Source organism: Chrysochloris asiatica, unplaced genomic scaffold (assembly GCF_000296735.1).
Source record: "Chrysochloris asiatica unplaced genomic scaffold, ChrAsi1.0 scaffold00159, whole genome shotgun sequence".
In the NCBI taxonomy this organism is placed as follows: domain Eukaryota; kingdom Metazoa; phylum Chordata; class Mammalia; order Afrosoricida; family Chrysochloridae; genus Chrysochloris; species Chrysochloris asiatica.
The window spans coordinates 2,560,213-2,583,574 of NW_006408677.1; the positions used below are offsets into that span (position 1 = coordinate 2,560,213).

The window sequence follows — 23,362 nt, forward strand, 5'->3', positions numbered from 1 at the left end:
GCGGTTGATCCAAGAAGAATGAAGTCCTTGACAAGTTCAATCTTTTCTCCGTTGATAAAGAATGCTGTTTATTGGTCCAGTGGTGAGAATTTTTTTTTCGTAAATGTTTTATTGTGAATTATGTGATAGTTTATATGGGAGAACATTAGTTTTACATTCATTCTATCGTGTATCATCTCATTGCCATGGTTACAATCCCCTCCATGCAATCCTTCGCCTGTACCCCCCAGGTCTTCAGCACACAGTCGCTCTCCCTCTCTGGATCTAATGTCTCCAGCTGCTCCATCGCTCCACGTCATCATCTCTGGCTCCATTTCAGGCATCATTGCTTCTCTGGGTAGGGTCCCGCTCTCTGCTCTTCTCCCTTGATGGTCCTAGGGACCTCCGCTCCTAGACTGAAAAGTTAATCACTCCCCTCCTTGCTATAAAACATCTACCTTTACATTTCCAACCCTCACAATCAGTCCTGATACCAGTGGTGAGAATTTTTTTTTCTTTACTTTGAGATGCAATCCATACTGAAGGCTGTGGTCTCTGATCTTCATCAGTAAATACTTTAAGTCCTCTTTACTTTCAGCAAGCAAGGTTGTATCATCTGCATATTACAGTTTGTTAATGAGTCTTTCTCCAATCCTGATGCCACGTTTTTCTTCATAAAACCCAGCTTCTCTGGTGATTTGCTCAGCATATAGGTTGAATACGTATGGTGAAAGAATACAACCTTGTCACACACCTTTCTTAATTTTAAACCATTCAGTGTTTCCATGTTCTGTTCGAACAACTGTCTCTTGGTCCAGGTACAGATTCCTCATGAGCACAATTAAGTGTTCCGGAAAACTCATACTTTGCAATGTCATGATCCACACAATCGAAAGCCTTTGCATAGTTAATAAAGCACAGGTAAACATCTTTCTGATATTCTCCACTTTCAACCAAGATCCACTGGACATCAGCAATGATATGCCTCATTCCATGGCCTCTTCTGAATCTGGCTTGAACCTCTGGAAGTTCTCTGTCAATGTATGCTTGCAGCTTACTATGTTGTTGTTGTTGTTGTGTGCCGTGGAGTCAGTTCTGACTCATAGCGACCCTGTACAGGGTTTCTGAGGCTGTAAAATCTTTACGGGAGTAGAAAGCTTCATCTTTCTCCGGCGACAGCTGACCATAGATGTACAAATTTACTTCTAGACTGTATTCCATTGACATATATGTCTATCATTATTACAGTACCATGATAATTTGATTCATATAGTTCTATAATATGCTTTAAAATCAAGAAATATTAATCCTTCTACTTTATTTTCTTTTTCAAGATTGTGTTGGCTATTTGGGCCCCTTGCCATTCCATATAAATTTGAAGATGGACTTTTCCATTTCTGCAGAAAAGGCTGTTAGAATCTGATGAGGAATGCATTGAATTATATATCTCTGGGGACTATGGATATTATGATAATTATTAAGCCTTTCAACCCATTTATTTAGGTCTTCTTTCTTTTTTTTTTTTTTTTTAGTAATGTTTTAGTTTTTAATGTACAAGTCTTTTACCTTTCTGGATAAACGTATCCCTAGATACCATATGCTTTTATATGATATTGTAGTCAGAATTGTCTCTTTAATTTTCTTTTCAGTGTACTCATTGCTGATGTACAGAAACTCAGCTGATTTTTGTGTATTAACCTTGTACCCTGCCACTTTGCTTAATTCCTTTATTAGCTCTAATAGCTTTTTATGAAATCTTCAGAGTTTTCTTTCTACGTGTAGGATCATGTCATCTGCAAAAATGAATAATTTTACTTCCTCTAGTTGTTATCTTTTAAAGATACATACCGAAGTGTTTTTGAAGGAAACAATATGGCTGTATATGATGTACTTTAAAATAATACAAAAGAACAAGAGATGGGTTGGTATAAAAATGAAATAAGATCAACCGTGTGTTCATAATTGTTAAAACTGGGTTTGGGTATTTGGGAATCAATTAAACTATCCTCTCTACTTCTTTGTGTGTTTGAAATTTCCTATAATCAAATGTTATTTAAAAAAAAAAAAAAAAAAAAAGCTATGTGCTACTATATACAGCTAGAATGCTCCTTAAAAGTAAGGGTGGCAATACTTTGTCTCATGTACTTTGGACAAGTTATTAGAAGGGACCAGTCCCTGGAGAAGAACATCATGCGTGGTACAGTAGAATGTCAGTGAAAAAGAGAAAGATCCTCCACCAGAATGGGCTCAAACATAACAACAACTATGATGAAGTCACAAGTCTGAGTAGTGTTTTGTTCTGCTGTACATAGGGCCTCTATGAGTTGGAATGGACTTGAAGGCACATAACAACAACACAACCATATACTGAGCACTTACGACAAAGTTAAGTGCTTTCAAAGCATTATTTTATTTAAATGAATCCTGTTGTTGTTGTTAAGTGCCATCGAATGGGTTCCAACTCATAGCAGCCCTGTACAGGACTTTCAAGAATCGGCTGGTGGGTTTGAACTGCCAACCTTATAGTTAGAAGTCCAGTGCTTATCCTATAGCAGCACAGCAGGACTCTAGAACATTAAAAACAAAACAAAATACTTTTTGTTGTTGTTGTTGTTGTTGTTAAGTGCCATCGAGTCGGTTTCGACCCATAGCGACCCTGTACAGGGTTTCCGAGGGTGTAAATCTTTACGGGAGTAGAAAGCCTGATCTTTCTCCCGCGGAGCAGCTGATAGTTTCGAACCGCTGACCTTAAGGTTTGCAGCCCGATTCGTAACCACTACGCTACGAGAGTTGTTGTTGTTAGGTGCCATCAAATCAATTCCTACTAAAAGCAACCTACTCACAACAAAATGAAATACTGCTCCATCCTGTGCCATCCTCACTATCATTCCAATTGTCGAGCCCACTGTTGTATATCTGTGTCAACCATCTTTGTTGAGGAGCTTCCTCTTACTTCTTGACTCTCTACTGTATCAAGATTGATAACTTTCTCAAGGACTGGCCCCTCCTGATAACATGTCCAAAGCACATGAGATGAAGTCTCACCATCCTTACTTCTAAGAAGCATTCTGTCTTTACAGCTTTCAAAACAGATTTGCTTGTTCTTCTGGTAGTCCGTGGTACTTTCAATATTCTTTGCCAAAACCATAATTCAAATACATCAATTCTTCTTCTGTCTTCCATACCATTGTCCCGAGTTCTTGAACTATTTCACAGCCTCACCAGCAATTTAGAAGGGTCTCTGTCTCTCCACACCCTCACCAGCATTTGTTACTTTCTGATTTTATTTCTTTCACTTTTCTATTAATGTTGGTGTGAGATGATATATCACTGTTGTTTTACTAATCACTAACTTTGTATGGAAAGGAAAGGCTTAGCTTAATTAAAGTGGCTGATTTGTGTTCAGTTGATGTAAGAATATACTCTTACAGTCCTTAGGTCAGGGGTTAAGTGAAATCACTTTCTTAAAGCTTTGAAGGCTTTTGGTCTGAATGAACCTAAACTCCTAAAGGAGTGAATTTATTATAGGGGAAAGGAAAGAGATCCCAGATAGGCAAAGCAATATTAAAAAGAAGAACCAAGTAAGAGGCCTCTCACTTTCTAATCTCAAAACCTACTACACAGTCAGTGTCAAAAAAACCTGGAACTGGTAAAATGAAAGAACAGTATTGAAAACCCAGAGGTAAATCCATCCATCTATGATCAGCTGATCTTCCACAGTGGGCCAAGATGCATTGCATGGAGAAGAGATAGTCTCTTCAGCAAATGATACTAGCAAAACCTTAAGTCCATTTGCAGAAAAGTGAAATAAGACCCATATCTCACACCATATACAAAAATGAACTCAACATGGGCAAAAAACGTAAATGTAAAGCCTGGAACTATAAAGATCATCAAGGAAAAAATAGGGGCAAACTTAGAGGGGTAAGCACATTATCAAACATAACTGAAAAAACACAAACAGGAGATAAAATAGATGACTGGGACCTCCTAAACATTAGACACCTATGTACATCAAAATATTTCACCAAAAGAATAAAAAGAGAACTCACAGACGGGTAAAAAATGGCAATACCTATATCACCTGATCAATGATAGATGACAGACAACACCAGCCACACATGTCCTAAACTAAGGTGCATGAACAATGAATGAAAAATGGTGCACATGCTTCCATTCTCTAACTATACCCACTGGAGACAGTTGGGGAAAGCCTAAGAACACATCAACACATAGTCATCAATTAAATACAAATACGACAATACCACAATGCCCTGGAGACAACGGACAATTTTAGCTTTCATGAAGAAACAAGAGAGAATGACTCAAACAAATGTCCAAGATACAGAGCCAGAAATGTTTCTGAGGAAGAAAAGGTAATGGAACCAAATGAAAAAGAATTCAAAGGAACACTATTTAGGTACCTTCAAAGGATTGACAGAATGAGGAAATCAAGAACACAGAAAAAAACTTTACAAGAATTCAGGAAAACACTACAAGAACAGACAAAAGCAAAATTTAAAACAATACAAAATCTGCAATTAGAAATTCAGAAGATTAATACTAAGATTTCAGAAATGGATAATACATTAAAAAGGGAAAAGGAGTAGATGACAAACAATGGGAGCCCGAATTCATGAGCTTGAAGATAAAGTTCTCAATACTAGTATGCTAGAAGAGCAATCAGAAAAAAAGAGTGGAAAAAATCCCAAGGAAGCCTAAGAGTTATGTGGGACACCATGAAGAGGAATTCCAGAACAGGAATAAACAATAAAAAACACAGAAAATTTGCCAAAGAGTTGTTGGAAGACAACTTCCCTATTATGAAAGAAGAGAAGATAAACATACAAGAAGCTGAATGAGCCCCAAAATAGAAAAGATCCCAAAAGAAAATCACCAAAGCATATGATAATCAAACGTTCCAAAATCAAAGACAAGGAAAGAATCCTGAAAGCAACTCAAGAAAAATGACAAGCTACCTACAAAGAGCATCTAAGATTAAGCTCTGATTTCTCAGTAAAAGCATGCAGGCAAGAAGGCAATGGGCTGGCATATTCAAACCTTAAAAAAGTTGCAAACCAAGAATCATATGCCCAGCAAAGCCGTCCCTCAAATATGGCGACAAAATTAGAACATTTCCAGATAAACAGAAATTGAGAGAATTTGTACTAACCAGACCAACTTTACAAAAAATAATACAGGGTATTCTTTGGACTGAGAACCAACAAGAGCAGACAACAACCTGAGATTAACATACGTGACAACACCACCCAAAACTGAATCCAGATATGGTTGCTGTGGTTGTGTGTCAGTAAGTCAATTCTGACTCCTAACCCACAGTGACAGAAATAAGCAAATGGGGAAAAAGGGAAAACTTGCTCTTACTTTTAAAATAAATCTAGAAGAAATCATGGCATTAGAAATGACCATTTGGCAACGATCATAATCATAATTGAATCAGTCAAAAATCATTCAAAAAAAGAAAATCTTAAACCAGTTGCATTGAGTTGATTTCAATTCATAGTAACCCCATGTGTGCAGAGTAGAACTGCATTTCATAAGGTTTTCAAGGCTATAACCTTTTGGAAAGAGATACCAGATCTTTCCTGCAAGGGTTTGCCAAATTGCTGGCCTTTTGGTTAATAGTCAAGTAGTTAACCAATTGCACCACCTAGGGAGTCTCTCAAGAATCATCAGTGGATGCTGAAACTAATGAAATATCTGAGGAATAACAGTATATTTTTCATGCCTTCCAACCCAAGGAGCTCATCTTCTGGCACAGATAATGTTCTGCTGCTCTTTGTAAAGCTTTCACTGGTCATTTTTTTAAAGAAGTAGGTTGCCAGGTTTTTCTTCTTAGTCTAAGTCTGGAAGCCCCCCTGAAACCTGTCCACCAAAATATAACAAAATTATGGCTGAGAAAGAACTGACTCTTCACGGTAGAGTCAACCTTAATGATGTAGATGGAGTGAAGTTTTCAAGACCTTCATTTGCACATGCGACACTACTCAAAATGAGAAGAAAGAGCAAACATCCATTAATAATAAGAACATGGAGTGTAGGAAGTATGAATCTAGGACAATGTGAAGTCATCAAAAAATAAATGAAACACATAAAAATCGATACCGTAGGCAGTAGAGAACTGGTACTGGCCATTTTGAATCAGACAACATGTTCTACTATGCCAGAAATGGTAAGTCGAATAGGAATGATGTCCCATTCATTGTCAAAAAGAACATTTCAAAATCTATCTTAAAGTACAACATTGTCAGTGATAGGCTAATACGCCTACAAGGAAGACCAGTGAATATGACTATTATTCAAATTTATGTACCAACCACTAATACCAAAGATGAAGAAATTGAAGATTTTCACCACCTTCTGCAGTCTCAAATTGATCAAACAGGCAGTCAAGATGCATTGATAATTGCTAGTTATTGGAATGCAAAAATTGGGGATGGGGTGAGTCTCAGTACTTGGAAGATACAGTCTTGGAAATGAAGCATGAGATCACATGATAGAATTTTGCAAGATCAACAGCTTATTCATTGCAAATGTATTTTTTCAACACCATAAATGGAGATTATATTTGTGGGTCTCACCAGAAGGAATACACAAAAATCGAATTAACTACATCTGTGGAAAGAGATGATAGAGAAGTTCAGTATCATCAGTCAGAACATTGATATATATGCAGGTAAAAGTTGAAGCTGAAAAAAATTGAAAGCAAGTCCATGAGAACCAAAATAACACCTTTGAGTATATCCCACTTGAGTTTAAAGATGATCTCAAGGATAGATTGGACACTTGAATACTATTGACCAAAGATGAGATGACTTGTGAGATGACAACAAGAACATCATACATGAAGAATGCATAAAGTCATTAAAAGACCAAAAAAAAAAAAAAAGACCAAAATGGATGTCAGAAGAGATTCTGAATCTTACTCTTGAATGTAAAATAGCTAAAGCAAATGGAAGAAATGATGAAGTGAAAGAGCTGAACAAATTTCACAGGGTGGCTCAAAAAGACAAAGTCAAGTATTATAATGAAATGTGCAAAGACCTCGAGTTAGAAAACCAAAAGGGAAGAACAAATTCAAACTTTGATGTGAAAGATTGAAGAGATCTATGGGCAAAATGAAATTCTGATGTGACGCTGCAGGATACTGCACTGGGTCGCAAGGTCAGTGTGAACTCCACCAGCCAGTCGCTAATCGCTAACCCTATACAGGGTTGCTATGAGTCAGAATAGATTCAACAGCACTCAACAACAACAATGTGCAAAATATTGAAAGATGCAGGAACCATCAAAAGAAGATTGAACAAATATGCAGAGTCACTGTACCAAAGAGTATTGGTTGACATTCAACAATTTCAAAGAGTAGTAAAATGTCTGAGAACCAATGATGTTGAAGGAGAAAGTACAAGCTGCACAAAAACAAGGCTCCAGGAAATGATGTAATAATAACAATTGAAATATTTCAATAAGTAGATGCAATGCTGGAAGGACTCACTTGTCTATGCCCAGAAATTTGGAAGACAGCCACCTGGCCAACCAGCTGGAAGAAATCCATATTCATACCCATTCCAAAGAAAGGTGATCCAACAGAATACGGAAATCATGGAACAATATCACACAAAGACAAACTTACCAAGATAATTAAAAAACCAGTGGCAGCTATACAGCAACAGGTTTGTTGTTGTTATTAGGTGCTGTCGAGTCGGTATCCACACGTGGCAACCTTATGCACAGCGGAACGAAACACTGCCCGGTTCTGCACCAGCCTCACTCATCATAAGTCCATTGCTGCTGCCGCTGTGCCAATCCATCTCTTCCTCTTTTTTTCCAATCCTCTACTGTACCAAACATGGTATCCTTCTCCAGGGGTTGGTCTTTTTTGATAATATGTCCAAAATATGAGAGACAAAGTCTGGCCATCCTGGCTCCGAAGGAGCATTCCGCTGTACTTCTTCCAACACAAATTTGTTTGTTCTTCTGACAGTCTATGGTACTTTCAATATTCTCCTCCAACACCATAACTCAAAGGCATCCATTTTTCTATGGTCTTCCTTATTCATTGCCCAACTTTCACATGCATATGAGGTTATTGAAAATACCATAGTTTGGGTCAGGCGCTCCACAGTCCTCAAACTGGTATCTTTGCTCTCGAAGACTTGGGCAGCAGATTTGCCTAATACAATACATTGTTTGTTTCCTTGACTGCTGCTTCCATGAGTGTTGATGGTTGATCTGAGCAAAAGTAAGTCAATAATTATTTATTTAATGAGTATGTGTTCAAAAATAAAGATACCACTTTATTTATTTGAATGTATTTTAAACACTTACTGTGAGCATATTAAAGACTTTGCACTCTGCTGATTTCTTGTTAAGTCTTAAACAAGTTGTTAATTTCAGGTTATATTTGCCCAACAGCATGAACCTATATAATAAAACAAGGAACTGTGTATAGGAGGACATGGATTATCTCATTAAGGGAGTTCCGGGGAAATAATTTGGGTCACTGTGCAAAGCGGTTTTCAGCTCATTATTTTGTACCTTGTACCCAGTTAACACCTACTGGGAACAACTGGTTGAAATTTTAGGAGGAGGTTTTTTTCTGTTGTGTTTTTGTTGTTTAAAAAAAAAAAAAAAATCTGGAAAACCAGTGAAGATGCAAAACCAAATCCAAAGCAGTGAGAGGACAAGAAAACCTATCCTTTAGAGAAGAGTTGAACTAAAGGTAGCATTATGCATTAATTCCAGTCATTCCTAGGTTGAGGCCAGAAATGAACCTAGTGTCCTATCCTTACCTAGACAAAAGTACAGCTCATATAGGACAAAATACAATAAAGAATCCAAAATATCTGACTACATACATACAAGATCTCCCGCCCCACAAAGAAAGGTACTAGAGAACGTGTCCAATAAATGTCCTATTTGGTGGTCCTCTTGTTGTTGTTGTTGTTGTTAAGTGCCATCAAGTCAGTTCTGACTCATAGTGACCCTGTATAGAGTTTCCAAGGAGCAGCTGGTTGGTTTGAACCTCCAACCTTGTCATTAACAGTCCAGTGCTTATCCTACAGTGCCATAGCAGAAATGTTAATTTATGCAGTGAGACAGTGTGATGTGACAATGAAGAGCGTGTGCTCTGAAGCCACCCAAACCCAGGCTTGAATCCCAGCTGCATTTCTACTAGCTATACAAGTATGATTGATGGACATGCTACTTTAATTATACAAGTATGTTTGATGAACAGCCCCAGTTTCTCATCTGTAAAATGGGAATAATAATAGTATCCACTTAACAGGGTCATTGTGAAGATTAAATGATGTTAGCAAATTATCTGACACCTATTAAATTTTCAATAAGTTGCAATTATTTATGTATTTCTTTACTTGTTTTGAGCATAAGATGGTTGTGTACCCAACCTAAACATGTTTAAATGAACTGGCATTGTGATGCTATCTTGATTCTGCCACAAAGTGGTGGTAGTGCTGAGGAGTATGCTAGAACATTCCTGTTGTTTCCCTCCGCTCCAGTCAGAGACACAGAGAATAATCTTTCTACCCAGCTTCCTCAATATATCCTGGCAACCACAATCTGGCGCTTCAACAGTGCCTTAGAAACCACTTTATTTAATATTGATGATTAAATGGTAAAAAAAAAAAAAAAAAAAAAAAAAAAGGCAAAGTCGGCTGCCCTGCTTTAAAACGAAGGATTGAAAAAATTCATCAGGGAACTCAAATTGGGAGGAGATAGATTGGGGTTGAAAGTGGTATTGTAGGAAAGGCACGTCTATGTAACAATTTTTAACTGAACTAAGTCTTCAATGTTACCAGGAAAGACATAGATAAAAGAGTCCATCTCTCCCTGTCTCTGTGTTTCCCCCTCTTCCCTTCACAAACTCTTTACTCAGCATGATTTTAGTGACGTTACTGAAATAGAATTCATATACCATTCAATTCACTCAATTAAAGCATATAATTGAACAGATTTTACTATATTCAGAGTTGTGTAACCATCACCAGAATATATTTTTGAACCTTTTCATATTCCTTCCCCCCTCAAAAAACATTTCCATTAGTAGTCAATCCCTATTCCCCATCCTCAACCCCTGGCAACCACAAATCAATCAACTTACTGTCTCTACAGATTTGCTGCTTCTGGACATTTCGTTTGAATGAAAAGATATACTATTTGTCCCTTTTGAGTCTGACTTAATTCACTTAGCATAATGTTCCCAAGGATTAACCATATCATATCTTATATCAGTACGTCATCCATCACGTTTTATGGTTGAATAATATCCCAGTATATGGATATACTTCATTTTATTTATCCATTCATAAGGGATCAATAGGTAGATGTTTTGTACATTTTGGCTATTATGAATAATGCTGCGATGAACATTAATGTACAAGTTTTTGTGTGGATATGTGTTTTCATTTCTTTTGGGTGTTTAGGGGCAGAATTTCTGGGTCATGCAGCAATTTTAGGTTTAACTTTTTGTGGCACTACCAAATGTTTTCTCATTCTCACCAGCAATATATTGGGCTTCCAATTTCTCTACATATGAGCCAACACTTATTATTTTCTGTCATTATTATTATCATTGCTATCCTAATCAGTTTGGACTGCAATGTTGGTGGTTCAAGCTCACCAGTCGCTCCTTGGAAACCCTCTAGAAATCGCTATGGGTTGGAACTGACTCGAGGGCACTTCACAACAACAATGTGTGTAAAAGGAGCTCTGGTAGCATAGTGGTTACAAATCCGACTGCTGACCTCAAGGTCGGAAGTTTGAAACTACCAGCCGTTCCGCGGGAGAAAGATGAGGCTTTCTGCTCCCGTGAAGATTCACCGCCTCGGAAACCCTGTGCAGGATCACTATGAGAGAGAACCGACTCCATGGTACTTAACAACAACAATGTGTGTAAGGGAGCCCTGGTAGCACAATGATTAAGTGCTCAGATGTGAACTGAAAGGTTGGTAGTTCAAACCTATCCAATGGTTCCATGGGGACAAGACCTGGTGATCTGCTTCTGTAAAGTTTCCAGTCTAGGAATCCCTAAGGACACATAATCCGTTAAACGGGGTCACTAACAACAACAGCATCAATGATTACAATCACAAGGAAGACCTAGTAATTGACTTTGAAAAAAATCAACCATTGAAAATATTATGGAACACGATTCTATTAAATAGGGTTGCCCTGAGTCAGATAGATGTTTACAGCTATTGTTCTTCATTTTGAGTTGTGCCCCATCAGTAAATGGAAGGTCCTGAAGGCTTTACTCCATTTGCGTCATCTGAGGAGTTAGCTCTTCCCCAGTCGTATTTTGAGTGCCTTCCAACCTGAAAGTCTCATCTTCCGACACTATATTTGACAATATTCTGGTGCTCTTCAGATTTTCAGTGACTAAATATTCTGAAATAGTCCATCTCTCCTTCTTCTTAGTCTGTCTTCATCTGGAAGCTCAGCTAAAACCTGTCTACTGTGGGTGATCCTGCTGGTATTTAAAATACCTGTTGCATAGCTTCCAGAATCACAGCAACATGCAAACCACCACAAGACCTCTTTAAAGTGTTGAAGAGCAAAGATGTCAATCTGCAGACTAAGGTGTGCCTGACCATGGTAGTTTCCAATAACTTCATATGCATGTGCAGTTGGACAGTGAATAAGAAAGCCTGTAGAAGAATTGATGCATTTGAGTTACAGTGTTGGAGAAGAATAGTAAAGTACCATGGACTGCCAAAAGAACAAACCAATCTGTGTTGGAAGAAGTACAGCCAGAATGGTCCTTGGAAATCAGGATGGCCAGACTTTGCCTCTCATATTTTGGACATACTATCAGGAGGGACCAGTCCCTGGAGAAGTATATCATATTTGATAAAGTCGAGGGTCAGAGAAAAAGAGAAAAAAACCCAAAGAGATGGAGTAACACAGTGGCAACAGCAGTGGACTCAGGCTTAGCAACGATTGTGAGGTTGGCACGGCACCGGGCAGTGTTTCGTTGTGTTGTACTTTCATTGTGATTATGAGCCCGTGTCGACTTGATAGCACCTAACAACAACAAATAAATCAGAATCCACATGATGGAATTTGTTCTTTTCTTTAAATGATTAATACTATCGAACATCTTTTCATGTGCTTATTGGTCATTTGTATATCTTCTCTGGAGTGCCAGCCACAGGCTCAGCAGTCTGCACAGTAACCTGTATTTAAGACCAACTGACCTCCTTTCCTCTTTTTCTCTCTCTCTAGTCCCCTGGGTCTAAGACACATGCTATAAAGACTCTGTTGTTCTTTACTATGTAGACTTTCTCTGTCACACAGCCACCCAAAGCTGGTTGGCTCCTCGAGAGTTAAGATTTTGTCCTTACAATGGCCTACACCACCCTCTTCTGAGTTAGTCATCTAGAGGTAAATCAAATCCCATTGTCTCTTGTGGGTCTGTTAATTCACTATTTGTTGCTGTTAAGTGCCGTCAAGTCAGCTCCAACTCATCGTAACCCTGTATAGCGTTTCTGAGGTTTGGCTGGTGGGTTTGAACCACCACTTTGTAGATCAAATCAACATTGCAGTCTCATGTTTATCTACAGCGCCAGACCAGGACTCCTTAAGTCATTATATTGTTGTTGTTAAGTGCCATAGAGTCTGTTTTTGACTCAGTAACCCTGTATCGGGTTTCCAAGGATCAGTTGATGAGTTTGAACCAACCTTGCGGTTCATACCAACTTTTTGGCCAAGTGCTTATCCTACAGTTTCACACTTCATGGAGAGTATTACATGTACTTATAGCTACTCATTTATATAACCATAAAGGATGCCAGTGATGAGATTCATCAAACAAGATCTGGGATAGGTGGAGGCAGGAGACTTACCACTGTCTCCAGGGAAGGCCATACTCTCCCATGTAAAGATGATCTCATCAATTCAAGAGGCCACCAAAGAGAAAGCTCCAAGGTCCAGGAGCTTTCAGTTATTGAGGCCTCAGTGAATATGTACAATTGAGGTTTTAACACATAGTTAGAACCATCCAACAAGTAAATATACATGACTGCATTATGACTTCCTTCCTTCCTGAAGTTAATACACCAGGCTTGAGGCTTGTGTAACCCTTACCTGGCTATTTTGGAAACCAAATACATCTTGATTGCTTGGGCTATTCTCAGAAAAATAAAAGGTTTCCTTAATTTCATTTCGGATTGTTTATTATAAAAATGGGTTTTAAAAAAATACATATATTGGCCTTGACATCTTGCTGAGCTTATTGTTAGCTCTAAAGGTTCTTTTTTTATGGATTCTTTAGGATTTTCTGTAGACAGGATCATGTCATCTACAAATAAAGATAAGTTTTACTTTTTCTTTTCCAAACTGGATGGTTTTATTTTATTGTCTTCCCTAATTGCCCTGACTAGACCTACAATGCTAATATTTAACTACATCGTTAAACAAAAATGCCTTGTTCCTGATCTTAGTATGAAATAGTTCAGCCTTTCCCTGTTAAATGTGATGTTAGCTGTGGAATTTTCATAAACATCCTTTATTAAGGTGAGGAAGTTCCATTTATTCCTACTGTGTTTGCCATGAAATGCTATTGATTTTTTTTTTCTGCATCTACTGAGATGATGTGGTGTTTATCCTTTATTCTATTGATATATTCAGCATTATTTCGAAAAACTTGTGGAAAAACTATCCATACAACATGGAAGTCCCTTTGTTTAGCCAAAAATATGCTTCACAACACATGGCTTAAAATGTTTTCAGAGCCTAGAAATAGGCATCCTTGGAAACAGGCCATGTGGGCAGGTACTTGGAGGAGTGGCTGAGAGGTTCTCTAAGACTTACCTCTCAAGAAACACTTTATATTTAAAAAAAAAAAAAAAAAGTTTAATCCCATCACTTTAAAAAATCAATTTTTCTATTTTTGGAAAGTTCCAGAAAGAAGAAGCTGCCTGCTGAGCAAACCAAGTTTGCCAGAGAAACTCGTCAGATGTCCCACTCTCCCTTAGAGAATAAAGACTAGGTATCTTTAGATGTAGAGTCGGAGTGACCCTGGAGGTGAAAGCAAAAAAAGAGAACACACCTGATCTTTCTTGACGGAGAGAGAACTCATATGCGATGCAATCAGAGGAATGGTTCCCTGAGGGAAGAGACCCTTGAAGAGTGAGTTGGAACTAGTGGCCTGACTGAAGGTATGGGAAAGAGACAATAAAGTGTAATGATTCAGGAAACCAGCTTTGACATAGACTTCTTGGATTTGAATCCCAGCTCTGCCATTTACTATTTGGTGACCTCTTCCACCCTCAGTTTCCTCATCAGTATAACAGACACAAAACTATTGTTAGGAGCAAATGAAGCTGTATTTTAAAGTCTCCAGTGTGGTGCTGTAGGATAAGCAATTGACTGCGATGTTGGTTTGAACTGCAAAGTCGGCAGTTCAAATTCACCAGCCACTCCTTGGAAAACCTATACAGGGTCCCTGAATCAGAATCAACTCAATGGCACTTAACAACAACAGCAAAGTGCCCAGTACATAATAAAATCCAACTTCCCTCGAGTTGGTTCCAACTCATAAAGCCCCTATAGAACAAAGTAGAACTGCTTCATAGGGTTTCCTAGGCTGTACATCTTTATAGAAGCAGATTGCCTCATCTTTCGCCTATAGAGTGTTTGGTGGGTTTGAACTGCTGACCCTTCAGTTAGAAGCCAAATACTTATCCTGCTGCTTAATCCACTGTACCGCCATATCTTCTTAGCACATAATGTTGTTGTTGTTGTGAAGTGCTGTAGGGTGGGTTCCAACTCATAGCAACCCTGTTTCCAAGGTGGGTTTGAATCACCGACCTTGACCTTGCAGTTAGCAGTCCAGTCCTTATCCTACAGCGCTATACCCTAGCACATAATGGTCATTCTATAAAATGACCATTCCTTTCTCTCCACCATTCAGGAAGGATCTCAAGTCACATGATGAAGGAGTCAGGAGTAAAAAGGTGATTTTATCCAGCTTTTCAAGTCAGGAATCATGAACCATGGAGATGATTGTGTGGTCTCATGAGGTATCAATCTAATCTCTCCATGTTGTTGTCATTGTGAAGTGATGTCAAGTCAGTTGCAACTCATAACGACCATGTATAGGGTCTCTGAGGAGCGCCCGGTAGGTTTGAACCACTGACCTTGTAGTTAACAGTCCAGTGCCTGATCCTACAGTGCCATACCATGACTCCAATTTCTCATACAAAGATTAAATTAAGGGGGGGGGGCATATAATCATTGTATCACATTAACAGAAACCCTGCCTCAAAGTGGCTTAAATGTTCACTTATATATTATAGAATAGGACATCCAGACACAGTGTTGACTACAAGTTTAATTGATTCAACAACTCAAAAATCTCATCAAGGGCACAAAATTTTTTGCTTCCTTTTTCTCCTGATGGCCCAGTAGGTTAAGCGGTGGTCTCCTAACCACAAGGTTGGTGGTTCAAACCTACCAGCTGGTCCACAGGAGAAAGATGAAGCTAGCTGCTTCCATCAAGATTTACAGTCTGGGAAAACTATCATCATGGGATTGTCAACCTTTGATTGGCTTAAATCTAGGTTTCTGAAGCAATTATGTGCCACAGGGAGGAAATTACCTGAACTGATTTACACTATTAAGGCCCAAGAAAATTAGGGTATTATCAATCCAAGACATCAATATCTAGGTAACAGTAGTCAGAAGGATAGAACAGAGAAAATGGAAAGGAAGAAATAACAAATAACTAGTACAAGAAAAGACAAATTAAGGAAGCATGTCCGCAGGTTGAATGTGTCCCTTGAAAATCCAGTTTTGTAAATGAAAACAAAACAAAAAATACAACTGTGAAATTTCAGGACATCAGTGATAACGAACAGACTGAAAATTCCCACTGAGATAAAAACTGGAACAAACATTTAATGGCCAATGTTGTTGTTGTTAAGTGCCATGGAGTCGGTTCCGACTCATAGTGACCATGCACAGGGTTTCCGAGGCTGTTAATCTTTACAGGAGCAGAACGCCTCATCTTTCTCCCACGGAGCAGCTGGTAGTTTAGAACTGCTGACCTTGCGGTTCGCAGCCCAATTCGTAACCACTATGCTACCAGAGCTCTTTTTAATAGATGTTAGAAAAGGAGCTCTGGTAGCGTAGTGGTTATGAGCTGGGCTGTCAACCGCAAGGTCAGCAGTTCGAAACTACCAGCAGTTCCGCAGGAGAAAGATGAGTTCTGCTCCCGTAAAGATTTACAGCCTCGGAAACCCTGTGCAGGGTCATTATGAGTCGGAACCGACTCCACGATTCTTAACAACAACAACAACAACAGATGCTTGAAGATCATAGAGTAATATCTCAAAGTTCTAATGGAAATAATTTTCCATCTAGAATTCTATAACAATGCAAACTATCAAGTAAGTGAGTAGAATAAAGATGACTCAGAAAGTCTATTTATTTACCACCTAACTTATCTTAGAAAGTACCTTGATGGTACGCTTAGGCAAAACAAGCGAGTAAACTACTCAAGAGAAAAACACAGGATATTTGAAATTGTCATTCCACCTAGTACCACAGTAAAAAAAAAAAGTTCCAGGATGACAACTACATAGAGAACAGTGGTTCTCAATCTAGGGCGATTCTGCTGCTCTCAACCCTGGGAATGTTGGGCAATGCCTGGAGTCATTTTTGGTTGTCAGTAGTTGGGAGGGGCATTGCAACTGCTATCTGAGGATAGATGAGGTCAGGGATGTTGCTAAACATCCTATAATGCACAGAACAGCTTCCCACAACAATCAAAAAAAAAAGAAAAAAAATCACTGAAATGAAGAAACTCTAGTCTAGAATGTAATGGTCTAGAAAGTAATGAATCCAGATAGAAGCAACAGGTCAGACAGATCAACTGGAGTAGTTTCCATAGAAGACTTGATCTTTATGAAGTGTTTGAAAGAAATCAAGGACGTTATAAAGGCACATAGTTTTAGAAATACAAACCCATATGCTATTGAGTGAATTCTGACTCACAGCAAGACTATAGAGCAGTCTAACGGCTCCCTAGGGTTTCCAAGGCTGTAATATTTAAGGAATCACACTGACACATCCTTCTCCTATGGACTGCCAACATTTTAGTTAGCAACTGAGCACTTAATCACTGCATAACCAGGGCTCTTTAGTTTAAAAAAAAATAGAGAAAAGTAAATAAAATTTCTGGGGGTGGGGAACCAATGAACTCTCTTTAGCATTGCAGAGAATAATATGTAGTCACAATAAAAAAAAAAAAACATTGTTAATTTAAAACATTTAGAATCAACTTAAAGACAGAGCAACTTTCTTATCAACTTTGGCAATGTGAAATGAAAAGGACTGGAGAAAGAAGTTGAGGAGAAGACGAGAAGGAGGAGAGCTGGAGGAAAATATCAAAGGAGAATGTCATCCTACATTGTGGATGGGGAGCACTATTTGGTGGAACCAAAACCAGAAACGTACATAAAATTAAACAAATATCTGAACCAAACTATATAATGCATCCCTAATATTTGGGGCCCTTCCCTGCAGATAGATCATAATTCTCCATGTCTGTAGAGTCGATCTTGGTCAGGTGACATGTTTTGAATGTTCATGAAAGTGATCTGTGCCTGGGTGGAAGCTTGAAGAGTCAGCACATGTTCTGCCACTTTCTCTTTTCCCTTCTGCCATTGTCACCTACATCATTTCAGCCTGAATCCCAGAAGGTGCATGATCATAGCATAGAGCAGAGCACCCCAGGAAATCCGTTGTGGAATATAGTGTGAGTAGACCTTAGTAATATTAAATCTCTAAGGTTTGGGGGCTGTTTGTTTCTGCAACCCAAGGAGTTCTGGTAGTGTAGTGGTTACGAATCGGGCTGCTAACCTCAAGGTCGGCAGCTCGAAACTACCAGCTGTTCTGCGGGGAAAAGATGAGGCTTTCTGCTCCCGTTAAGATTTACAGCTTCGAAAACCCTGTGCAGAGTCGCTATGAGTCGAAACCAACTCCACGGTACTTAACAATAAGCAACAATCTAACCTATCTTATGTAATTACCAGTAAAATTCCATTGCCATTGAGTTGACTACAACTCATGGTGGTGATGTGCCGTGGACTCGGTTCCGACTCATAGCGACCTTGTACAGGGTTTCCAAGGCTTTAAATCTTTACTGGAGCAGAAAGCCTCATCTTTCTCCCCGCAGAACAGCTAGTGGTTTCAAACTACTGAACTTGAGGTTAGCAGCCCAATTTGTAACCACTATGTTACCAGAGCTCCTTACTTGAACTCATAGCATCCCTGTATAGGGTTCCTGAGACTGTCAGTCTTTAAGAGAGCAGACAGCCTCATCTTTCCCCTGTGGAGCAGATCAAAGTCTAGCCCACGGGACAACCAGGGTGTCTTATGTTATGTAATGCTGAGGGTTCTGTGTCAACTTGACTAGGCCAGGATTTCCTGAGGTTTAGATGTTGAGATGTGCTTATTCCCATGGTGATGAAACCGAATACAGGCATAGTTAACTCTATGATGAGTGGCTATGAACAATTAAAGGGACGCTTCCTTTGGGGGTGTGGCCTGCTCCCAACACGCAGGAAAGGCATATACACTCACACTCTCTCTTCCCCTGGGGAGCTGGGACTGTGATTGTAAACCATTTCCTTGAAAATAAACTTCTCTGTTTTTCTCTATATATATGTATATCGTATTTCACTGGTTTTGCTTCTTTAGAAAATCCAACCTAAGACACTTTGTGTAACAATAGAGAAATTAAAGTTTTATAACTGTTGAAAGAATGAAGAGAAGAGAAGTCCACGTGGGTTCCAACTCAGAGCGATCCTGTCCAGGGTTTTAGAGGCTGTAAATCTTTATGGGAGCAGAAAGCTTCATAGTTCTCCCGCAGAGTAGTTGGTAGATTTGAACTATGGATTGACCTTGCAACTAGCAGCCAGCCCATAATCTGTTATGCTATCAGGGCTCCTTATTTACCATAGCAGGAAGGCAATAGATAATATTGAAAAGGAGAATAGTGCTATTGAACCCTTTTATGTCATTTAACTTTTTCATAACCCATAAGACATATCTCGCCAGCTAACATTTTCAGCCTTTCAGGTTTTGGGGAAGCTGATATCCCAATTGGAGTACATACCACTGTCTAGTGATGACCTGCATAACTTTGTGAATCTGAAGAAAGGGCTTCACCCACCAGCCCTACGACCTGGGACATATGCATCTGACATAATTGTATCAAAATCCATATTACCTCAGAACATTATTATTATTTTTTTATTATTGATTTCAGCATGTCTTCCATTACTGAAAATACATGGCATCAAGCAAAACTTCAAAGCAGAAAATCATTCGGTCATGAAAGGGTTAAAGGTATGAAGGTAACTACTAGGAAAGAAATATGGAGTTCCTGGTGTGGTGCTGCAGGATAATGCACTGGACTGCAAGGTCAGATTGAACCTCAAGGTCAGCAGTTCAAAGCCACCAGCTGCTCCTCAGAAATCTTAAATCAGGTCGCTATGAGTCGGAACCGGCATGACAGCACTTAACAACAACAACCAGGCAAGGAATGTTTAAAATGTCAGGAAGAACGTTTTCATTGTTGCTCAGGAACAAACCTGATGTAGGAAGGGTTTGGGCACGAGGGTTTTTGTTTTCATTATAAACCCTTCCATATGTTTTGTTTTTTTAAAATAATGTTGTATTCCTTTGATGATTTAAATTTTCCCACAATTTATTTGCCTTTATTTTATGTAAGCTCTTAAAAATGATAGTTTCAGACCTCAGGAAAACATGATCATCAAATCCAACTCAAGTCTTACAAGAAAAGTTGGGCTTTCGTTGACTCAGATCTTACAAACATAATCTACTTTTAAGAACGCTGCTTTTGACTATATGATAGTCAAACTGGTCATCTAACATAGCCGCAAAGTCAAGAAAAAACAAAAGGACTTTTTGTTTGCTCATGTCATTTAATAACTTTTCAGTGAGAAAAATACATCAAAGGGGTTTCTTCTCCACAAGCGATTTGAACTTATAATGAAATGGTTTGTTTGTAGACCTGATGTTTGAGGAGCGAAAGCTGAATTTTTTTTGCTTGCGGATTTTTCTCTTACGACGGGCCTGGACCTTTTTGCCATAGCCTCCTCGGCCAGCATCAAAATCCTCACGAAACTCATCTCGTACCTGACCTCCAGATCGGCCCCGGCCATACTGCCTACCCTCTCTAAAGCCTAGATCCCAATCCGTACGGATGAGACGGTCATCTAGACAGGTCCCATTTAGGAACCTCATGGCATTTTCAGCATCTGCTCTACTGTAGTATTCTACAAAGCAGAAACCACAGGCCGTTTTTTTAATTTTATCCAGGCCCATATATACATTCTTGATGTCACCACATCTACTAAAGAGCTCATATATTTGATCTTCAGTTGTATAAAAGGAAAGATTCCCCACATACAATGTGGAGCTTTCCTTCAGTAGCTTTTCTTGCTCATCAACATTGCCATCGAATTGACGGTCGCGGTATTCGCTCAGCTCCACAGAGGAATCGCTAAGTAGTATTTTCAGGTTGTTGGAGTTGGTACCCACTTGGTGGGCTTGGGAGTCCTGTGTTTGATCCAGACTGGCAGCAGTTACACCAACAAAGCTGTAAATTAAATTAGGTGAGGGAAAAGAAAGGAACGTTATAGCAGGAACACAAAAGTACAAACTGTAGATATTGAAAACATTAATGTTCAGATGCAAAGCAAGGATCATGTAAGGCAAACTCTAAAAATGGATACTCTTTGACTCCAGAATTATGCTAATAAAATCCAACTTTTCAAAGCTTCCTGATAGGGAAGTTGGGCTGTATTTGGTTGGCTCCTATCTTTATAGCTAATCAATTACCAAAAATCACTTTTAATTACAGCTATGAATCGGCTCCAACTTGATGGCACACAACAACAACAAGGTGCTATGAACATAACCATAAAAATGACACTGTGGAAGTATGATTTTCAGAAATCATTGTATCCTAGCATTCAGCATGAACAGAATCTTACGCACTTGGGAGACATGCAATCAATGAATGAAAAAACAAGTGAGTTCCAAATCTACCGATAAAGCCAGATAAGTAAACTCAATATAATCAATATTATTCTAGAGATGTGCATGGGGAAAGAGGAGACGTAAACTAACATTTATTGGAACCTACTGTATTACAAGGAGCTCTGGTAGCGTAGTGCTTACGAATCGGGCTGCTAATATCATGGTCAGCAGTTCGAAACTACCAGCTGTTCTGCGGGAGACAGATGAGGCTTTCTGCTCCTGTAAAGATTTACAGCCTCCGAAGTCCGATACAGGGTCATTCTTTATGAGTCGGAACCGAATCCACGGCATACACACTGTGTGACAAAAAATATGTGCACTTCCACAAGAGGAGAGGCATTGAACCCACCTTGGGGACTCAAAGAGGCTTCTAGAAGAGGGACTGTATACACTGATTCTCAAAGGACAAAGGGGTGTGTGTGTGTGTGTGTATGTGTGTGTGTTTTGGGGGAGGGAGAGAAAGGAGTTTAGGGAATGAACCAGGCAGAGAAAAAAACAACATGCGTGACAGCAGAGCACCATCAAAGGAAAATACAGAACGATGGAAATGGGGGTGGTCAGTGGGGAGGGGGAGGAGGAGCTGCTTATTTAGATGTCATTTGAGGGGCAGTAGGAAGCTCCCTGCCCCCAAATCACCTTCCGGACAGCCCATCAATGTTGTCTGACAGCCTGCAGCTGGAAACTCATTATGTTGAGTCATTGACAAATTGCCCGTTAAAAAACAAATATCCCTCCCAGACCTTCATTTCCTTTTTTGATCTGGTTACTAGATCGGCAGATTAGAGAATGTGATAGCTATAGTGAATTTCATTTTATCTAGGAATTGAACAAAGTTTCCCGTAATATCCTTGTAGATGAGATGGCAGAAAAATAGGCTGGATATTTGAGCTGTTTGTTAAGATGAATTTGTAAAACTAGTTGAACATAGCTGAACAAGCTTGTTGGCACTGTAGGATATGCACTAGACTGCTAACTGCGAGGTTGGCAGTTCAAACTCCCCAGCTGCTCTGTGAGAGAAAGATGAGGCTTTCTGCTCCCATAAAGATTTATAACCTTGGAAACCCTATACAGGGTGACTGTGAGTTGGAACCAATTCCATTGCAGTGAGGTGAGTGAGAAACAAGTCAAAAAATGTTTTGGTGTCAGACTCAAAGAGACATTCTAGTAGAGAGCCAAAGGCTCTATTCTTGGCCATGTCTTCCCATGACATTGTTTTATAATTTTGGTTCACTGGAAACAAGCATTTTTAAAGCAGAGCAGTTCAAAGATGGAATGTGCTGCCTTGAGAAGCAATAAGCGCTAGGCGCCTAGGGGTTCAAGCAAAACTTGGAGAACCCCTTGCCTAGAGACCCTCTTAATCTGAGTGGTATTATGGATCAAACATGAATTTTGAATCAAAAAACCTCGAATCAAATCTCAGCTTTACCAATTACTAGTAATATGATATTGGGCAAGGAACATAGTCATACTGATTTTGATTTCCTCATCTGTAAACTGGGTATAACTATTTTGCAACAAATACTGTGACCCTAGCATACAGAAAAGCATCTAGCACAGTGTCCAACACTGTCGGTGTTCAATCAATGGTACACATTACAAAAATTATTACAATTCTGTGATTCAGTGACTGACTGACACAAAATACCCCAAAACACCAAAACTGTGAAGTCAATTCGGACTCATCATGGCCCTATAGGACAGGGGAGAACTGTCCCACAGAATTTCCAAGACTTTAAATCTTTATGAAGTCCTGGCATGGCTCTATAGGATAACAGTGAGCCACAAGATTGGTTTAACTACAAGGTCAGCGGTTCAAACTCACCAGCCACTCCTCAGAAACCCTATACAGGGTTGTTATGAATTGCAGCCAACTCTATGACACTTAACAACAATAAAAAATCCTTATGAAAAGAGACTGCCACATCTTTCTCCTGAAGAGCAACCTTTTGGCTAGCAGGCTAGGCCTTTAACCACTGCACTGCCAGGGCTCCTTGACTCAGAATGTTGTTGTTAAGTGCCGTCAAGTTGGTTCCGATTCATAGCAACCCTGTATACCTATAGGATTTCCAAGGAACAGCTGGTGAGTTTGAACTACCGACCTCATGGTTAGCAGTCCAACGCTTATCCTACAGTGCTACGCCAGGAGTCCCTTGACTCAGACTAAGGCATGTTGTTGTTGTTGTTAAGTGCCGTCGAGTCGGTTCCGACCCATAGCGACCCTGTACAGGGTTTCCGAGGGTGTAAATCTTTACGGGAGTAGAAAGCC

General features: G+C 39.3%; 1 protein-coding gene across 1 annotated transcript in view; it reads right to left on the bottom strand.

Annotated features, from left to right (window-relative positions):
* LOC102839139 (RNA-binding protein Rsf1-like) overlaps positions 1 to 23,362 on the bottom strand; it is a 79,011-nt gene that overhangs the window by 30,848 nt on the left and 24,801 nt on the right. Inside the window, exon 2 of the mRNA XM_006871065.1 lies at positions 20,121 to 20,653. Within this exon, the coding sequence (XP_006871127.1) occupies positions 20,121 to 20,653 (533 nt within the window). The remainder of the gene's footprint in view (positions 1 to 20,120; positions 20,654 to 23,362) is intronic.